This window comes from Tamandua tetradactyla, chromosome 14 (genome assembly GCF_023851605.1).
Source record: "Tamandua tetradactyla isolate mTamTet1 chromosome 14, mTamTet1.pri, whole genome shotgun sequence".
Lineage (NCBI taxonomy): Eukaryota > Metazoa > Chordata > Mammalia > Pilosa > Myrmecophagidae > Tamandua > Tamandua tetradactyla.
Genome location: NC_135340.1, coordinates 53,825,526 through 53,845,479, shown reverse-complemented (window position 1 = coordinate 53,845,479; position 19,954 = coordinate 53,825,526). Strand labels below are relative to the sequence as shown.

At 39.8% G+C, this 19,954-nt stretch overlaps 2 protein-coding genes across 2 annotated transcripts in view; both read right to left on the bottom strand.

Annotated features, from left to right (window-relative positions):
- The window catches only part of KNL1 (kinetochore scaffold 1), a 98,966-nt gene extending 92,835 nt beyond the window's left edge, over window positions 1-6,131 (bottom strand). The window contains exon 1 of the mRNA XM_077127463.1: window positions 5,974-6,131. The gene's annotated coding sequence lies outside the window, so the exon portion shown is untranslated. The remainder of the gene's footprint in view (window positions 1-5,973) is intronic.
- Window positions 6,132-15,032: 8,901 nt separating this feature from the next.
- RPUSD2 (RNA pseudouridine synthase domain containing 2) lies at window positions 15,033-18,846 on the bottom strand. Its single transcript, XM_077127459.1, has 3 exons — window positions 18,228-18,846; window positions 16,650-16,946; window positions 15,033-15,966 (listed from the first exon to the last, which is right to left on the bottom strand). Exons 1-3 carry the CDS (start codon window positions 18,822-18,824, stop codon window positions 15,232-15,234), a joined length of 1,629 nt encoding a protein of 542 aa, XP_076983574.1. The 5' UTR covers window positions 18,825-18,846; the 3' UTR covers window positions 15,033-15,231.
- Window positions 18,847-19,954: the final 1,108 nt, after the last annotated feature.

Sequence of the window (19,954 nt, the reverse complement as noted above, 5' to 3'; positions counted from 1 at the left end):
TAACTTAGGTATACTTACAGGTAGGCTAAGCATCTCTGCTGCATACATAAGCTTCACAAGAGTAAGCCTCAAGATCCAGTGCTTGGATATCCCTGATGTTTGACACAGTATCTGGTTTCTCCAGTGGTAAGGTTTAATAGTTTCATATTTTTTCTCCCATCCCTCAAGGGACTTTGCCAATACTTTTTTGTTATCTGCTTAAAATACTCTCGGATGTATCCAGGCATTACATTAAGCTATACAGAGAACCACAGATATTTTTATGTCACATTGCCAGTATTGCTTTAAGCTCAACAATACCTCAAAATTGTGATAGTTTATTAGATATGCCACTAGATCTTGTAATGTTATGCATTTGTGAAGAAGTACACATTATTATATCACAGATTTAAAATATTTTGGTAACTGTATTTCCAACATAATTGGTTGCCTTTGTATTCCAACATACTTAATTTTAGGCATTTAAAACAATATTCTGGGAAGGGGTCCATAGACTTCACCAGACGGCCAGAAGTGTCCATGTCACAAAAAAGGGACAGTTCTAAAGCACTCTTGAGATGCTGATCTTACCTTTCCCTGGACTTAGCCCTGCTTTCTCTGCCCAGTACCTTTGCAAATGCTGTTCCTACTCCTCTGCCCAGAGCATGCCCCTTCCTAGCCCTGAAGCCCGCACCCATTTCTCATCCAGCCCGTCAGGCTTGCTCGTGTTCCTCCTTCAGATCTCAACTTGAATGTCATCCTCATCCAAAACCTCCAAGCCTGTAGCAACTTCTTCCTTTTCCCTTAACTAGTCCCTGCACTGTCTCTTGCTTGGTCTTTACACCCTTCTGACATGCTCTTATAGCCCCTGGATTTCCCCCAGCAGTTACCAGGCAGTATTTATATTGTCCATTAGTACAGCAGCCTCCCTAGCGATTGACAGAAAAATGCATCATTTTCCTGAATTTTGCCTAATTATTGCAGTTCTGAGTTTCTTTGGAAAATTGATAGGCCCTATCAATGTGTCCAGACTCTAAAAAAAAAAAAAAATCTTCAGCTGTAGAAGTACTGAAAATGCAAAGCAGTGGAAGAGTTTAGTGATAAAAGAAGAGAGATATTGAGTTGGAAGCTTACTTTCCTCAGTTGTTTACCTGTTTTCATGCTTAGTGGTTCACTTGTGGTTTCTTTCCTATGAAATTGCAATGAGACTTGTTACAACAGGCCCAATTTTTTGCATTTTTTTTTGTCTTCTGATTATAAGAACTATGCTTATTTTCCCTTTTCCTAAGAGAATCAAAAGAATTAACAATGTGCCATTTAATTTAAAAGCCCGGGGGGGGGAAAAATACCTGGAAGTAGTAATAAAAAAAGAAATTTGTGGGGACAACCAAATCAATAGGTCTAGCCCTCAATCTTGGGGTTTGCTCCTACAAAACATATCCCTGCAAAGGATAGGTTAAGCCTTTTAAAAATTAAGCCTAAGAATCACTCCCAGAGAACCTCTTTTATTGCTCAGATGTGGCCTCTCTCTCTCTCTCTCTCAGCCAACATGGCAAGTGAACTCACTGCCCTTCCCGCTCTACGTGAGACATAACTCCCAGGGTTGTGGACCTCCCTGCAATGTGGGTCAGAAATCCTAGAATGAGCTGGGACTCAGCATCAAGGGATTGAGAAAACCTCGACCAAAAGGGGGAAGAAAGAAATGCGACAAAATAAAGTGTCAATGGCTGAGGGATTCCAAACAGAGTTTAGAGGTTATCCTGGAGGTTGTTCTTGTGCGGTATATAGATATCCCCTTTATAGTTTATGGTGTATTAGAATGGCTAGAGGGAAGTACCTGAAACTGTAGAGCTGTGTTCCAGTAGCCATGTTTCTTCAAGATGATTGTACAACGACATAGCTTTTGCAATGTGACTGTGATTATAAAAAACTTTGTCTGATGCTCCTTTTATCTATGGTATGGACAGATGAATAAAAAAATATGGATAAGGAATAAACAAATAATAGGGGGAACAAAGGTTAAAATAGAATAGATTGAAATACTAGTGGTCAATGGGGAGGTAAGGGATACGGTATGTATCAGTTTTTTCTTTTTTCTTTCTTTTGCTGGAGAGATGTAAATGTTCACAGAAATGATCATGGTGATGAACACACAACTATGTGATGACATTGCAAGTCACTGATTTTAACCTTGTCAAGAATGTTTATATGTTGTAGTTTACAATTACAAAAAAAAATTTATAAGAAGCTAAGGCATTAAAAGAGTTAGAGGCGCCATCTACTGGAGCAGTTGCAACTTGCAGTATTTATACAAAAGATAAATATTTCTACAGGAATAAATTTTTTTAGTTGTTAATTTTGAAATAATTCCAACTTACAGGACAGTTGCAAAAATAATACAAAACCCACACAGAGAACTGCAACATATACTCCACCCAGATATTTCAACATTTTGCCACATCATTATATCCATCCATTCATCCATCCATCCATCCATCCGCCTATCTACCTACATATTTTGTAAACATTTGAGGGTAGGTTTTAGACATTATGCTCCTTCAACACTTAATACTTCTATATACATTTCCTTAGAACAAAAATATTCACTTTTAAACCCCCTTAAGTTGAGTTATCAAGTTCAAGCAATTTAACATTGATATAAAGCTTAGTTTATATTCCAGTTTTTTCATGTCCCAAAAATGTCCTTTTGGGCCTTTTCTCCTTCTTTATTAGTTCCAGTCCAGAATCATGTATTGCATTTAAGTGCCATTGTCTATCTCTCTCTCTCTCTCTCTCTCTTTTTAATGTTTATTTTAATAACATATATTTAACCTAAAACTTCCCTTTTTAACCACATTCAGATATGTAATTCATTACTGTTAATTACATTCACAATGCTGTACTACCTTCACCATTATTCATTACCAAAACTTTTCCATCACCCCAAACAGAAATTCTGTACCAGTTAAGCATTAATTCCCCATTCCCTACACCCACCTCAGTCCCTGGTAAGCTGTATTCTAGTTTCTGACTCGATGAATATGCTTGTTCTAATTATTTCATATCACTGAGATCACACAATATTTGTCCTTTTCTGCCTTGCTTTTTTCAATCAACAAAATGTCTTCAAGGTTCTTCTTTGATCCATTTTGAGTTAATTTTTGTATGTAGTAAATTTAATTTAATTTCGTGAGATAGGGATCCCCCTTTATTATTTTGCATGTGGCTATCCAGTTTTCCCAGCACTCTATGTTGAAGAGACTGTTCTTTCCAAATTGAATGGACGTGGCAGCCTTGTCAAAAACCAATTGGTGGACAGGCCATGGTGGCTCAGCAGGCAGAGTACTCGCCTGCCATACCGGAGACCTAGATTCGATTCCCAGTGCCTGCCCATGCAAAACAAAACAAAAAAAACCCAACTGGCTATTTATTTAGATTGAATACCCAGAGCATAGAATAGGGAATGAGATCTGGTGATTCTGTATAGCTCTATGTAATGATTGATATGTTCCAGAGTATTTTGTGCAGATAATAAAAAAGCATTGGGGATTTCCTATGTAATAAGCCAAGCCCTCGATCTTGAGGCTGGCTCTCATGGAAGTTATTTCTGTAATGGTTAAGCTAAGACTACTTATAAACACACCTAAGAGCCACCCCCAGAGAACCTCTTTTCTGTTCAAATGTGGCCTCTCTCTCTCTAGAGAGTCACACTCTGCAAATAAACTCTTTATGCACTCCCCTACATGGGACATGACTTTCAGGGGTGTGAGTATCCCTGGCAACACCACACGTGACTCTCAGGGATGATCCTGGCCCTGGCATAATGGGATGGAGAATACCTTCTTGACCAAAAGAGGGGAAAGAAATGGGACAAAATAAAGTTAGAAATAGAAGCAATAATTCCTGTTTTGACTGTGATACTACAGACTAGTAATGTTTTCATAGTTCTCCTTGTGCTAAATAAAAATCATTGACTGAGCACTTCCCCCCCTCTGGTTTTCCCAAAGATTCTAACTTTCTTGACTATACTTATCTGAACGTTTTGATTTATGTCTATCAATTCTAGGTCAGACTCCTTCAGTGAGACCTAGTAGTGTTACTGGTGGATAAAGAGGAGTGTGTTTGTTTTGCACCATGACGCATAGTGATTAAATCAGACCATTAAAAAAGACCAAGTCATTTCAACTATCAGCTTTCTGTATAATAACAGCTATGGACTAAGGCTTCTAATTTTTAAGTTCCCAAGTGATATCTGAAAAAAAAATCTTTTTTTTAGCTTTTGAAAAATGAAATAGCTCCTTGACAATGGTTTCTGAGTACTCACTGAAAGGATCACTTCCAGTCAAGTCTCTTCAATGAATAACAGTAATCATTTTGGTATAACTTAGCAAGTAACAGAGGCAGACTTTATTTTAGGCTGATGTAGGATGCAAGACTTTAAAATTCTTAACCCTTACAATTTCACCTCAAGTCTTATTCTGGAAGATTTATATTTAGGATGAGATATAACACTTTCCTTTTATAATTTTTAACCTACAAAGTTCAAATTTTGGAATGTTAGAAAATTTATAAGAAAATAGAACTAGAAGCAATTGCATCATTTATTTCTTCAACTTACTGAAGTATTTTCAAGAACCTTGTATCTAGATGCCACGGTGATGGAGTGTTAGAAAATTTAAGACACAAAGCTGAGTTTGTATTTGAGAACATGGTAGGTCTGGAAAACCAAAACCATGAGCTGCTTTTAGATCCCTCAGTTCTCTTATGATAAACAAGCAGTATTTGAATCTACTGATGCATATTAAATTGGTTAATAACATTTTCAAATTACGATGTATTGCTTATCATTATAGTCTCCAAAATACCAGGTAATAGGTGTTCTCTTTCCATCCCTGGTGAAATAGACCCATGGCCTAGGCATGTGGGAGTAGTTTCCAACAACCATATGAAGGGCAAATAAACCTTGGGAGTTGTAGAGTGGGAGACTAAAGAAGAGAGTGGCTATTTCAGAGATAACCCAAGGGGAAACAAAAATAAGGAAAAAGGGGGTGTATGTGGGAGCTCTGTACTTTCTGCATGATTTTTTTATGAACCTACAACTGTTCAAAAAAAGTTTTTAATGAGGAAAGAGACCTTTTAACACTTTTTATACAAAATATCTTATTTTGAAAGATGTATATACAATGATACATACATACATATATATTAGGTATGTACAGTTTAAAGAACAGTAATAAAACCATGCCATGTATACCCCACTCAGCTTAAGAAACAAAATATTATCAGCACCTTTGAAACTTTCTGTGTGCCTCTTCTGCTGGTATCCTCCAGAGGCAACCATTTTTCTGAATCTCATGTTAATCACCCTCTTATTGTTTGCTATCAAATATGTATGTATGAATCCCTAAAAAATGTATTTTTTAAAAATTTTATATAAATGGAATCATACTATATATATTAATCTATGGCTTCTTTCACTCAATGTTGTTTTTTTAATCCATATAATTCATTTTCTCTGCTATTTAGCATACAATTGTTTGAATATACAATGATGTATCCTTCCTCTTCTTGATGGGTATTTTGGTTGTCTCCAGTTTTTTCATAATCAGATATGCTGCTGTGAACCTTCTTATTCATGTCTCCTGGTGTACATGTGCAAATGTTTTTCCAGGGTATATGGCTAGAAGTGTAACAATTGGTTGTGAGCATGTTCAATGTTACTAAGCAATTCCTAGCTGTTTTGATGTGTTAAGGCTGATGTAAATATTGCAGTTTGGGAAACATGGGGGAGTTTCAAATGAGAACAAAAGAATAGAGTACACAGAGGGTTTGGTGAGTGTTCTAGTTTGCTAGCTACCAGAATGTGATATACCAGAAACGGACTGGCTTTTATAAAGGGGAATTTATTAAGTTGTAAGTTCTAAAGTAAGGAAAATGTCCAAATTAAAGTAAGTCTATAGAAATGTCCAAATTAAGGCACCAATAAGAGGTTACCTTCACTCACGAAAGGCCGATGAAGTTCAGGGTTCATCGGAAAGGCACATGATGAACATGGCAGTTTCTACTAGCTTTCTCTCCATCTTTCTTGTTTCGTGAAGCTCTCCTGGAGGCATTTTCCTTCTTCATCTCCAAAGGTCCCTGGCTGCTGTAGGCTCTGTAGTTTTTCCAAAATGGTTCCCTCTGAAAGGGCTCTAGCAAGCAACCCCACCTTGAATGGGTGGAGTCACACCTCCATGGACACTATCTAATCAAAAGTTACCACCCACAACTGGGTTGGTCACATCTCCATGGGAACTATCAAAAAGTTCCCAGCCAGCAATACTGAGTGAAGATCAAAGTACATGGCTTTTCTGGGGTCCACCACAGATTCAAAGTTTTACAGTAAAGAAGAAAATAATAATCATAAATCAATAGAAAATATTGTTTACTATGTACAAGGCAGTATTTTAAGAAGAATAAGTGCCTTGGTGGTGACACTCTAACTACAGTAATTCACTTATCCAAAACTTAGTTGTATTTATCAAACTGGTCTCCTTCCATTTTTAGTTTTCAAAAATCCTGTGTTCTAGAAAACCCTCTGCTTCAGTTAGACATTGTTAGCTATCATAACTTGCCAAACCCCAACCAGAACCATTTCTGCCAATCCTAAAGAATACCTAGGGCATTATATAAGATTCTACAAAGGTTCCATGCACTAGGGTAACTCTTAAAAACTTACTACCTCTAGATGGGTCCCTGGACCAGATAAGTCCTGAAATGCAGAGGGGCCAGCCTTTCCAGAACATCAATTAGTTCTATCCCCCTATCCCATATTATCGATAGCCCCTTCCAGCATAAAAAAGTTAGAATGGGCATAGCTCTAAGACTCCTAACGAGTTGGAGAAAGATAAAGGTGATGGTGGAGTTGTACAGAGAAGGTCGGGTTTAACAAATGAGTATGAGAGCTGAATCATTATATTGATATTTCTTTTGGTCTCTAGTGTCTTGGAGTAGCTAGAAAAAGTGAAAAATCATGGAACTGTAAACCATACTGAACTTTAAAATCTGTTCTATAACTACTTCTTAAAATGTACTTGGAAATTTATTACTTTTTTGTATATATGTTATATTTCACAATAAAAAATGTTAGAGAAACTACAAATTAAATAAAGTTCTCAAAAATTACCTCGTTTGCATTAATTTCACAATATTGTTACCTTTGATCCACAATTTAAAAGAATATACTAATCAAACCATGTAATATAAAGAGGTGTTTTGTTTTAAACAGAATATAGCATCTATTTTTTTGCTTATCTTTTAATTTTCTGCTTTACTGTAAGCTCACTAAAAATTGATATAAAAAAGTACTTGCATTTACAGATTTCATGTTAGGGGAATAAACATAAAATAGTAGTTGGGAGAGGGAATAAAAAAAAGTTACATTGTTTAATGTTGAAAATGCTTTTCTGCCAAATGATTCTATAAAGATTGGCATTATAAAAGATAATTGAATCACTAAAAATAAAGTACTTGGAAATTTATTGCTTTTTTGTATATATGTTATATTTCACAATTTAAAAATTCGTAAAGAAAAGAAAACCCTCTGCAGTGAGGACCAGTGACCCAAACCCTAATAAGGCTCTGAAATGACCCCATTTTTCTTTAAGGCCTTTGGATGAAAGATTGACCGAAGCAAATCTAGGCCATTCATTGAGACATTCAGACATTACACGACACCCATGGCTCCAACTCATATCTGGAATCAAAGCCGACCTTAGCAATGCAGCTGCCTGAACAGCAGTTTCCATCACTGCATTCAGCTGCCTCTGCCTCTCGCAGTGCTGGAAGGAATGTAAATTGGTATAATCTTTTTGGAGGGCAGTTTGCTATTACCTCTCAATCAGTGTTTAAAGCTATTGGCTCCATACACTTAAAAATTGTTCTACAGAAACATTGATACACTGTGGAAGGATATAAGGATGTTCATTACAGTTTGTAATAATAAAAAACTGTAAACTTCTAAAATTCTACAGTTGGAGATGGGTTAAATTATAGTATAGTCACACAGTGCAGCACACTGCAGATGTTTTAAAAAAAGAAAGATGTCCTAGAGAAAATCAAGTTGCAGAACAATTAGTAGAGCGTGATCCCATTTTAATTTTTAAAATGTATATATATGCATATATACACACACACATTTATGCATCTATGAATAGAAAAAAGTCAGTAAGGACATCACTGAATTATTAATAGTGACTACTATGCATAGGATCAAGAAAGGGGAGGCTATAATAAGAATTAAATTCTTAAAAGGAAGATTTTATTTTCTAGGGGGAGAAAAAGCACATTTAAGCCCAACCAACTGTTAACTAAAGAAAAGATCACCTGAGTTCTGGCTGAGCTCCTAAAATGCGGGTAGCAGTATGTTTTTCACAGGTTATGTATAAATATCCCAGCACCTAGCACAGCATTTGACTGGCAGAGAGACCAATTACTCAACTAGTATGTGCAAGAAGGAAGAACAGGCGTGTGCACGTGCACACACACGGCCCCATTTTTAACGTTTTTATTGTAAACTATATATACAAAGAAAGAAAAAATGATAATTTCAAAGTACACTTTAACAAGAGTTCCAGAGCAAATTTCAGAGTTCGGTATGGGTTACCATTCAACTATTTCAGATTTTCCCTTCTAGCTGCTCCAAAACACTGGAGGCTAAAAGAAATATCAATATAGTGATTTAGCAGTCATATTTGTTTATTAAATCCTATTTTCTCTGTTAAAACTCCTCCTTCTCCTTTGATGCTTCTCCTAATCTATAAGGATCTTTGGGCAATGCCCATTCTAACTTTTTCATGTTGATAAGGAGTGTCAATGATAAGGGAGAGGGGGATGTAATTAGTTTATTGGAGCGGCTGGTTCCTGTGTGTTTCAAGATTTATCTGGCCTAGGAACCCTCTGGAGGTTATAGGTTTCAGGAAAATAATCTTAGTGCAAGAAACTTTTATAGTCTTAGAGCTCTAAGGTGTTCTTAAAATTAACAGGCATGCTGTTGGTTGGGGTTTGACAAACCATAGGAATTAGCCATATCTAGCCTCCAGAGCAGCCACTTGTCTATTTGATCGCTCTTAATCACTAATCCCTCAATTTGTTACACTTCTTTCCCCACTTTTGGTCAGGAAGACATTATTGACCCCATGGTGTCAGAACCAGACTCATTGCTGGGAGTCATGTTCCATGTTGTCAGTGAGATTTTCACCCATGAATGCTGTGTTCCATGTAGTGGAGTGGGTAATGATTTTCCTTACATTGTTGGGCTTAGAGAGGCCACATCTAAGCAACAAAAAAGGTTTCCTGGAAGCAACTCTCAGGCCTCATTATAGGTAATCTTTGCTTTTCCCTACAGAAATAAGTTTCATAAGGGCAAGCCTTAAAATTGAGGGCTTGGTGTATTTTCTTGGGAGTCCCCAGTGTTTGAGAGGGTCCCAGGGTTTTCCAGATGGGGAAGTTTAATAGTTCCATATTTTCTTCTTCAATCCCTCAAGGGACTCTACCAATGCTTTTTAGTTATCAGCCCACCATAGTCTGAGATGTATCTGGATATTGCTTTAAGCTATACAGAATTACAAGGTTTCATTCCTCTTCTGGGCTCTGTGAGTTTTGGGTTGTTTAAATGAGCTATTCAGACAGGTTGTTTTAGATTATGTGTTACAGAAAATTTAGGTTCTAGACATAAAAACCTCTCTGCCTTTTGGTCTCATACAGTAGGTGAAACTCTAGAGTACATACGCTATCATCTTTTACCCTGTATTCTGATTTACCTTAGTCTCAGCCAGAATGGCTTTGTTTTATCTCTAACTGAAACCTAATCTTGTTTTTGGTTAGTTTAACTGTTATTATATGTAGCAATGTTAACTTCAGGGCTGCAGAACTCCATTTCTGAGTCTTAGGTATCACAAAGGTTCACAAAGTTCCAGGGAAATACCAGCTGATACACATATAGCTCAGTATCTCAGAATCTAGAAATACACTTACAACTTTGGACTAAGTGTGGCTGCTATAAGAGCTTACAATTTAGGCTCCAATTTTCTGATAGGTGTTTCCTGAAAGAGAGCATAGCATATTTGTTCTTTTGTTTCTGCTTATTTTTCATAACACATTGTCCCCAAGTTCATTCAGTTCATTGCATGCCTCACGACATCCTTCCTTTTTGTAGCCTCACCATATTCCATCACATATATATGAAACATAGTTCGCCTTTTGGCTTCTCAATGTACCTTTCAGCCTCCTCCATTCTTTTGGCATCATAGATAATGTCCAAAATAAGCAAACCATGTCTTACAGTGTCCTTACTTGGCTGTATAATCAATAGCACTCTCAATTTTAAGCAATTTTCATTGGTTCAAAGAGACAAAAAACTGATAAACACAGCCTCACCCAACAGGAAACCAAAACTTCCCCTAGTCTTGTCTCCTTCCCCACCCTAGTTATTTACCCCTGGTTATGCTGTGGTACTGTTGATGTCTTCCTGTTAACTACTGACCATTACTGACTCTTTGTACAAGATCAGACTTTTGAAGTTGTTCATGTGAGAACTTATTTATGTAGAGTTAATTGGTAGGATACGTGACATTATACATCCCCTTTCAATCATATTCACCTTCAATATGGCAATGTTACTTATAATTCCAATAGTTACCATCACTTCTGTCTGTTCCTTTACATTTGAGTTCAACCTCATTAAGTAACCTCTCCCGATCTCTAGCTTCTATGTACCTTTCGGTCCCCTATATTCTACAGTGTAAACCTCTGAGATTGCCTTTACCAGAGTCATCATAGTGAAACCATATGTTCTAGTTTGCTAGCTGCCAGAATGCAATATACCACAAACAGAATGGCTTTTAAAAGGGGAATTTAATAAGTTGCTAGTTTATAGTTCTAAGGCCAAGAAAATGTCCCAATTAAACAAGTCTACAGAAATGTCCAATTTAAGGCATCCAGGGAAAGATACCTTGGTTCAAGAAGGCCGATGAAGTTCAGGGTTTCTCTCTCAAGTGAGAAGGCACATGGTGAACACCGTCAGGGCTTCTCTTTCATCTGAAAGGGCACATGGCAAACATGGCACCATCTGCTAGCTTTCTCTCCTAGCTTCCAGTTTAATGAAGCTCCCCGGGAGGCGTTTTCCTTCTTCATCTCCAAAGGTTGCTGGCTCATGGACTCTCTGCTTCGTGGTGCTGCAGCATTCTCTGCTCTCTCCGAATCTCTTTTATTCTCCAAAATGTTTCCTCTTTTATAGGACTCCAGAAGTTTATCAAGACCCACCCGAATGGGTGAAGACAAGTCTTTAGCTAATCCAGTTTAACAATCACTCTCGATTATATCTCGTCTCCAGGGAGATGATCTGATTACAGTTTCAAACATACAATACTGAATAAGGACAAGAAGAAGTGGCTGACTTTACAAAATGGGATTGGGATTAAAACATGGCTTTTCTAGGGTCCATATATCCTTTCAACCCAGCACACCATACAGTATCCTTATGTGTGATTTATTTCATTCATCACCTGTCATATGCTTCAGGACCTCATTTCATCTTACTGTGGCATAATGTTACACACCCCATCTTTAACGTGTCTGTAGACTAATGGAGTTAGGGACTCAACTTTTTTGAGCAGACCCTTTGGAGTAATCCTGTCCAACAGAATTTCCGTGGTGATGGAAATGTTTTATATCTGTGCTATCCAATATCGCAGCCACTAGACCAGGTGGCTATTGAACATATGAAATGTGGCTAGTGCAAATGAGGAAATGCATTGTTAATTTTATTTCATTTTAATTAATTTAAATTTACACATGGGGCTAGTATTGGACAATGCAACTTTGGAAAATCTGATGAAGTATATTCTTTTCTCAGAAAAATACACATATACACAAAACTTTGCATAAAATTTCAAGAGATCCAGGGACCCTCTTATGCACACCCATGTGTCTCTAGATCAAGAACCTGAGGCTGACTAAAAGAATGAGAAAAGGATAAACAGGGCTAGAGAGGGAAAGAATAAAGAACTGAAGAGCTAAGATGGAAAATGAACAAAGGCTAATGCTCTCATTCAGAACCTTGGAAGGCACCAGACTAGCCTCTACCTCTCTCTTCTCACCACACAGAACTGTACGGTAACTGATTATTGGTCTTTGACTGTACTGTGCACTGTACTGTTTGAGTGTGAGGGCCACATCTATCTAGTACACCACTGAACACTCAGAGCCTAGTGTAAACCTAGCATACAGTTGGCACTCAAATGTGCACTAAATGAATGTTACCTGGCATGATTCTTCCCATTCCTGAGTCCAGAGCTTCTGAATTGAGGAGGGTCTCAGTGAAAAGGGGAGCTCCCTGACTCATGAGGTAGAGATAGGGTTTCCACAAAGTTGACAGATACTCAAAACCATGAGAATCCTGTCACTCAGGGTGTTCCTATGCCTCACAGTTCAAGAGTTTCTTCTGATACACAAGCCATGCAAAGGTTTCAACAGTTCATGACAGTGAGCCATATGCTAAGACCAGAGGGCCAAATATCCCCAAAGCATCTCTCCATGGGTATCTCCTGCTCTCCCTTTTCTTGCTCTGAAATATGTCTGCTTTCTCTCATATTGCTTCTCTATCTGAAATCCTTCTCTTAAGTCTTCACTGGGCACCTCTAATTCATTGTTAAATGTCTCTTCCTAAGAATCTGTGCCGATGCTTCCAGACAATTATGCCATATCACCACTGGTTCCCTTTGCATTTTGCACATTGCATCATGTGTGCTCCACCAAGGAAGGGACCAGTCATTCTTCTCTGTATCCCAACATTAAATGTTTCTGCAAATAGATGCTTAACAATGATCATGAAACACTAAAAGAATATACACAGTTGCTTTTCCCCACTCACATTACGACTGCTCAATATGGGCTGGTCAAAGGCTATGGACTAGCTGTTGTGAGCCTATCTCATTTACCCTGAAAACAAAATCCATGGTTCTCAACATGGGTGTGTTAGTTTGCAGCCTGCCAGAATGTGATATACCAGAATTGGAATGCCTTTTTAATTTTGAGGAGTTCCCATTTATCTATTTCTTTCTTCAATGCTCATGCTCTGGGTGTAAAGTCTAGGAAACCACCTCCTATTATGATTGATAAGATATTTCTCTGCATTTTCTTCTAAAAGTTTTACGGTCTTAGATCTAATATTTAGGTCTTTGATCCGTTTTGAGTTAATTTTTATATAGGGTTTGAGATATGGATCCTCTTTCATTCTTTTGCATGTGGATATCCAGTTCTCTAGGCACCATTTATTGAAGAGACTGTTCTGTCCCAGGTGAGTTGGCTTGACTGCCTTATCAAAGATCAAATGTCCATGGATGAGGGAGTCTATATCTGAACACTCTATTCGATTCCATTGGTCAGTGTATCTATCTTTATGCGAGTACCATGGTGTTTTGACCACTGTAGCTTCGTAATACGCCTTAAAGGGATAAATATTTTTGAACTTGAATTGGCAATGCATTCTTAGACACAACAACAAAAGCACAAGAAGCAAAAGAAAACATAAACTGGACTTCGTCAAATTGAAAAACTTTTGTACATCCAAGGACACTATTGATAAAAGTGAAAAGAAACCCTACAAAATGGGAGATATGTGCAAAAAAAAATCTGATAAGGGTCTAGTATCCAGACTATATAAATTTTTACATGTTGACAACAAAAAGACAAATAACAACCAACCCAAAAATAGTCAAAGGACTGGAACAGACATTTCTCCAAAGATATACAAATGGCCAATAAGCACACATTATCAGTCATAAGGAAAATGCAAATCAAAACCACAAAGAAAGACCACTTCGCACCCACTAAGATGACTATAATTAAAAAAAAAAAACAAGAAATAAATGCTGGCAGGATGTGGGAAAATTAGAATTGTATGTGGTAGCTAGGTTCAGGCGTCAGTTTGGCCAGGTGATGATGCCCCCTTCTTGTTTCTGTGGACTTACATCATTAGTATGTGAAATTCTTCTATGGCTGATTACATTTGTGGTTGGCTAATGGGAGCGCCTTCCACAATAAGTGAGGTTTAATTTAATTAGCTGGGGGCTTAAGAAGTCAGAAGGAAACTCAACACAGCCCAGCCAAGCAGCTCAGGGTACCTCAGCTCAGCACTCGCAGCTCAGCCTAGATAGTTTGGAGATACTGAAAGGAATTGCACCAAGGAAAGCTGTTGGAACACAGAAACCAGGAGAGAAGGCCAGCAGACATCACCATGTGCTTTCCCACGCAACAGAGAACCTCAGATGAAAGCTAGCTGCCTTTCCTCTGAAGAACCATACATTTTTAACTAAATAAATCCCCTTATTGACAGCAGATCTATTTCTGGTGTGTTACATTCTGGCAGCTTTAGCAAACTAAAACACCTTGTACGTTGCTCATGGTTATGTAAAATAGTGCAGCCACTATGAAAGTTTCCTCAAAAAGTTCAACAGAATTACCCTATGACCTGGCAATTCCACTTTTAGGTATATATATCCAAAAGAAGAAAAACAGGGATTCAAACAAAAACTTGTACACAAATGTTCACAGCAGCACTATCCAAAACGTAGAAACAACCCAAATGCCCATCACTGATGAATGGATATACAAAAGGTGATATGTACATACAGTGGAATGTTATTCAGTCATAAAAAGGAAGCACTGACTCTTGCAAGGATGAACCTTGAAAACATTATGCTAAGTGGAAGTAGCCAGACACAAAAGGTCACATATTATGATTCCATTTATATGAAATGTCTAGAATTGTAAGTCCATTAAGAAAGCAGATTAGGGATTGTGAGGGACTGGGGGAGAGAGGGGAAGGAGAGTGACTCTTAATGGGTATGAGTGTTTTGTAACTAGATAGAAGTGACAGTACCATAACATTGGAATATACTAAATGTCACTGAATTGTATACTTTCAAGTGGTTAATTTTATGTTGCATGAATCTTACCTCAATTAAAAAAAAAGAAACAAGCAGTAAAAAAATCAGACAACACAAGGTGTCAGAAAGAAGGGATGTATTTACAAACCCCAAAGTCCCAAACTCTGAGGGAAAGGAAGGAAGGAGGTAGCAAGTATGAATAGATCCCTTTTGAGCCCATCCCCCTTCCTGTTGAGACCGAGTGGCAGCCCATGGTTCCAGTCTCTGCTCCTATGGTCCATCTCTGTCCCAACCCAAGAATTAATCCCTTCAATGGCCACAGCCCTCAGTCTTCTTGCCAGTCATCTTGTGCCCATGCAGGCAAAGGTGAAAAGTACTCAAAGCCTGGCCCTTTATAACGTCGGGCATGCAAGAACATCACGAGTTCCTGGGGTAAGGGATCCTGTCGTACCAGCCGACACTCAGCACAGAGGGGGTCTGTCTCTTGATTCACAACATCTGCTTCAGCTGCCTCCCCTGGTGCAACTGCCACTCTGTCCAGATCCTGAGGGACTTTCTCAATTGCTCCGTTCATCTTCTGGGCAGCTGAAGCCAACTCTTCCAAACTATTCTTGTCCAGCTCTGAGGAAGGGGCCGTAGAGTCTATGAGTCCTGGGGACAGGTCACTCTCACAGAGTTCCAGTACATCCAGGCTCTGTTTAGCCTGATGCTCTGCCACCAGGTCCTGCAGCAGTTCCTCATCTGTCTTAGGAATGTGGCCACCTCGGCCACGGGAGGGGCCCCATGCAACTGAGTTGTAGATGGGGTCATTGATGATGGGGTGGCCCAAGAACTGGAGGTGAACTCGGATCTGGTGGGTACGGCCTGTGAGTGGCCGACACTGTACCACACTGGAATGGCCGCTATAGCTTAGCCTTTGGAACACTGTCTCACAGGGTTTGCCCCGGGGATCCACACGGCACACCCCCACCTTGTAAGACACCACCAGGATGGGTTCCTTGCACGTCACTTCCTCAGCAGGGAACTCCCCCTCTACCCGGCACACATACTCCTTTTCCAGCTGCAGAGGAGAGAAGGAGAAAGTCAGCACAAGGCCTAAACTCCTGGAGCCCGGAGCCCAGACCCCCTCTCTGGAGTGATAAGGAATGTACCAGTGTCAGAAGATTCAAACCCTAGCTCCACCATTTGCCAGTTGTGTGATCCTGGAACATCATTTAATTTCTTTAAGTTCCATTAACTCATCTAGAAAATGTGAAATTAGAAAAGCATTTACCTCATAAGACTGTTGTAAAGATTTAATAAGTTAAATTCTAATGTGCTTGACAACAAGACTGGTATACAGTAAGAGCTCAATTACTGTATTATATTCCAAATCTAGTATTACAAGTCTCAAGACCACAATCAAGACTATTAATTTCTTCTACACAGGCTTTTTCCAACTTCACCCAGAATCTTCACACTAAGCAGGCTCTCCCCACACTCTTAAAAACCTTGCTTGGCCTGCCAACACTTTAAACTTACAATTTTTACAAGGTACCCAGAGAGGCAGCGTATGCCATCTTTAAAGGTCTTGTGAAGCATAAGAAGTAATAATAACCTGCCTTTGACACTTCAGGTGCTGCCTTTCCTGCAGGCCCAGTGATCATGAAGATTCACTCAAATCCTGAACTCAGTGATTCCCTTTTAACTCAGAGCATTCTAGAGTACAGGAAGTGGCCTGCAGCAGACAAGAGTATAGCTCACCTGCCGGTCTCGAACCTGTTCATGAATTCTCTCAGAGACAGCAGCTGTCTTGGCAAACATGAGCACCCCAGAGGTCAGGCGGTCGAGCCGATGTAACGGGTGGAGCTCCTTAAGTTGGTGCTCTTTACCCAGGATGAAGATAACCGTATTGTGTCGGAAACGGCCGCAGGGGTGGACAGGAATGGAAGAAGGTTTGTCTACAACTACTACCTCTTCGTTCTCAGCTAGAAGGCGGATAGGCTCTGCTGTAACTGGTGGCTCATGCCTGTGTACGGTGTTCCGCAAGAAGTCATTGTCCTGCCAAACATACAGGCAACCAGTCAGCCCAGGGGCCAGGAGCATGCAATCGGTCAACTTCACACCCAGCTTCCCCTGTTTCTGGCCTAAATTTTAAAGAAATACACCAATTAAGCAGCCAAACGATGTCACAGAGGTACACTTTTACTGACAGTATATCCTTAAATAGAAAAAGCAATATGCATAATATGATTTCATTCTGTAAAAATGCACGCATATACATAATTAGATAGCAGGCACTGAAAAAGTTCCGGAAGGATGTATCTGTTATCTCTGGATAAGAGAACTGTGGATTTTTTGGTTTTGCTTATTTGTATTTTTTCTACAACAAAAATTATACATTAAAAGTAATTTTTTTTAAATGGAGGAAAAATCTCCATAAATTATCATTTTACATGATCTTAAACAAAGAAAGCTGAGCTGTAAATCCAGAAATCTGGACTCTAGACCTGGATTTGCCACAGGTTCACAGCATGCTCTCCAGCAAGTCGCTTCACCTTTCTGGACCTCAGTTTTGTTATCTGTAAATTACGAAGTTTAGACCAGACCTGTGCTTCTCAAAAACGAGAAGGTATTCAAACCATCCATTCCCCCAAATCTCCTTGTCTCCCCTCACAACCATGGGGAGCCAGTGTTACTGACAGGAGAGTATAGTATCTCTTATCTGTGATGGAATTAAAAAAGGGGAAGGGGGCATATCAGTGAGTTAGACAATTCTAGTCTCTATCCCTGACATTTCACAATTCTGTTACATATCAGGCTCTTAAAAAAAAATTTAAGCAGTAGTTATCAGAACACAGGTTTTGGAGATGGCCCTCACCTCTGTGAGCCTCAATTTCCTCACAGTAAAATGGGGTGGCAATACCCAACCCAGAAGGTTGTCAGAATTAATGTGCATAAAATATTTTGCACAGACATAAATGATAACCGCTATCATTACTAACTGTACGGAGATCTACAACGTAAGGTAGAAGTATTCAGTGCCATAAGAAAGGACATAAAAAAGAGCTATGAGAATTCCAAGGGGAAAAGATGACTTCTGTCCCTTGGAAACAAGGAAGCCACCCTGACAGAGGAGCTAAATTGGTTGGGTTATGAAGCATAGCGGCTGTTTACTTGAGGAGATGGAGGGGGGAGGGGTGGGCCAAGAGGCTAAAGGCGTGTTCCTAGTGAAAGCAAGAACGCTTAGAATTCCCACGATTTTACTCTAGTAAGTATCTGTAATTCGGGGGCGAGAGGGGGAACAACTTCCTTTTCCTCCCCAGCTCCTGACCACCGTACCTTAAGCACGATAGCGAGGTCCTGTACCGGCTCCCCGTTGAGGTGCAGGCGGCCAGCCCGGACGGCAGCTTCGTAGTATGCCAGAGGCTGGGCTCGGAACTCGGTTCTAAAGACGTGCAGCAAGCTGTGGCCCACCCAGCGGCCTTTGCAGTAGGTGCGGAAGTCGAAGTAATACGGCCGCACCTTGCGCAGGCCGCCCTCAAAGTAGTAGCTAGTTTCTGCAAAGTGCTCATCGGTGAAACTCACGCCAGTCCGCCGTTTCTTCGGGGGCGGCACGATGCGCTCCCGGGTCGCGCCCCGCCTTTTCTTCCGCTTGCCTGGGTCCGGAACTGCAGCCGAGGCCTGCTCCGCGCTCCCAGGAGCCAGCTCCACTTCGGAGCCCACCGGCGCCGGGAGCCGTTCACCCCTCGCCTCATCACTCGCGTCTCCGTTCTGCTGAGCCGGAGCCCTCAGCGCGTCCGCTGCCTGAGCCTCAGTCGAGAGTGTTTCCGCCATCAGGCCTTTACAACCACCCCAAGTCCTGGGAAAGACGAGGCGCCCAACCATGAAGCGCCACTGCCCAAGTACTAGAAGACATGCGCACCTGCCCAGCCACATAACCGCGCGGTCGCTGCTCCTGGGTCTCAGTCGAATGACGTCACTGAGCGCCAGCCAATCAGTGAGGCTGCGTGCCTGGGCGCGGACTGCCGCCCAGCAAGCAAGCGAGCGAGTGCCGGGAGTGTAGAGAGTGAGCTGAGTGAGGTGAATGGTGAGTTGAGAGGGTGTAAGGATGACTCAGAAAAAGTCCATCCTTTTCTATTCCAACAGTTTTACGCAAGCGTCCTCTTATCAGGGGATTAGTGTTAAAGCTGCACTTATCGGACTTTACTGTAAAAAGGATATCTTTTGGATTGCTCTGTGTAAAAGGCATGGCAGGGGTTGGTTGTGTAGATCCCATGTAGATATGCCCAGAGTCCTTCGAATCTGGAGAAACTCTTGAAAAGAACTTTATTTTAAAACAAGTAAGTACAGAATGAGGATAGCACAACTATGAATAAACTAAAAATCACGAATTGTACACTTTAGAAGGGTGAATATGTGGTATCTGATCTCAATAAAGCTGAGATTACGTGTATATATTTTAAAACCAGAAGCAATGCCTTCATATCTGTCCTTCCTGCTAACAGTATGAGAAGGATTAGAGACCTCTTATTTACTTTCCCTTATGCTCCTATTCCTAAATTGAAACTGCAAATCGATCAGAGAATGCACCTGTCAGGATTCTTAAATACAAAATATTGGACCAATTCTTTTTTAATTTTTTTTAAATACCAAAAAACACCAACAAACGCAAACATTCTTAACTTTTGATCATTCTGTTCTACATATATAATCAGTAATTCACAATATCATCACATAGTTGCATATTCATCATCATGATCATTTACATCTATTCAGAAAAAGAAATAAAAAGAAAACAGAAAAAAAGTTCATACATACCATACCCCCACCCCTCCCTCTCATTGATCACCAGCACTTCAATCTAAATTTATTTTAACATTTGTTCCTCCTATTATTTATTTTTATTCCGTATGTTTTACTCATCCGTTGATAAGGCAGATAAAAGGAGCATCAGACACAAGGTTTTCACAATCACGGTCACATTGTGAAAGCTACATCACTATACGATCATCTCAAAGAAACATGGCCACTGGAACACAGCTCTACATTTTCAGGCAGTTCCCTCC

What these genes read in the sequence shown, in the direction of transcription:
- RPUSD2 (XM_077127459.1), bottom strand. Translation starts at nt 18,824, where the DNA reads ATGTGGCTGGGCAGGTGCGCATGTCTTCTAGTACTTGGGCAGTGGCGC. An exon ending in ACCTCGCTATCGTGCTTAAG is followed by an intron (nt 16,947 to 18,227) that starts GTACGGTGGTCA and finishes TATGTTTGGCAG; the next exon opens with GACAATGACTTCTTGCGGAA. An exon ending in AACAGGTTCGAGACCGGCAG is followed by an intron (nt 15,967 to 16,649) that starts GTGAGCTATACT and finishes TCTCCTCTGCAG; the next exon opens with CTGGAAAAGGAGTATGTGTG.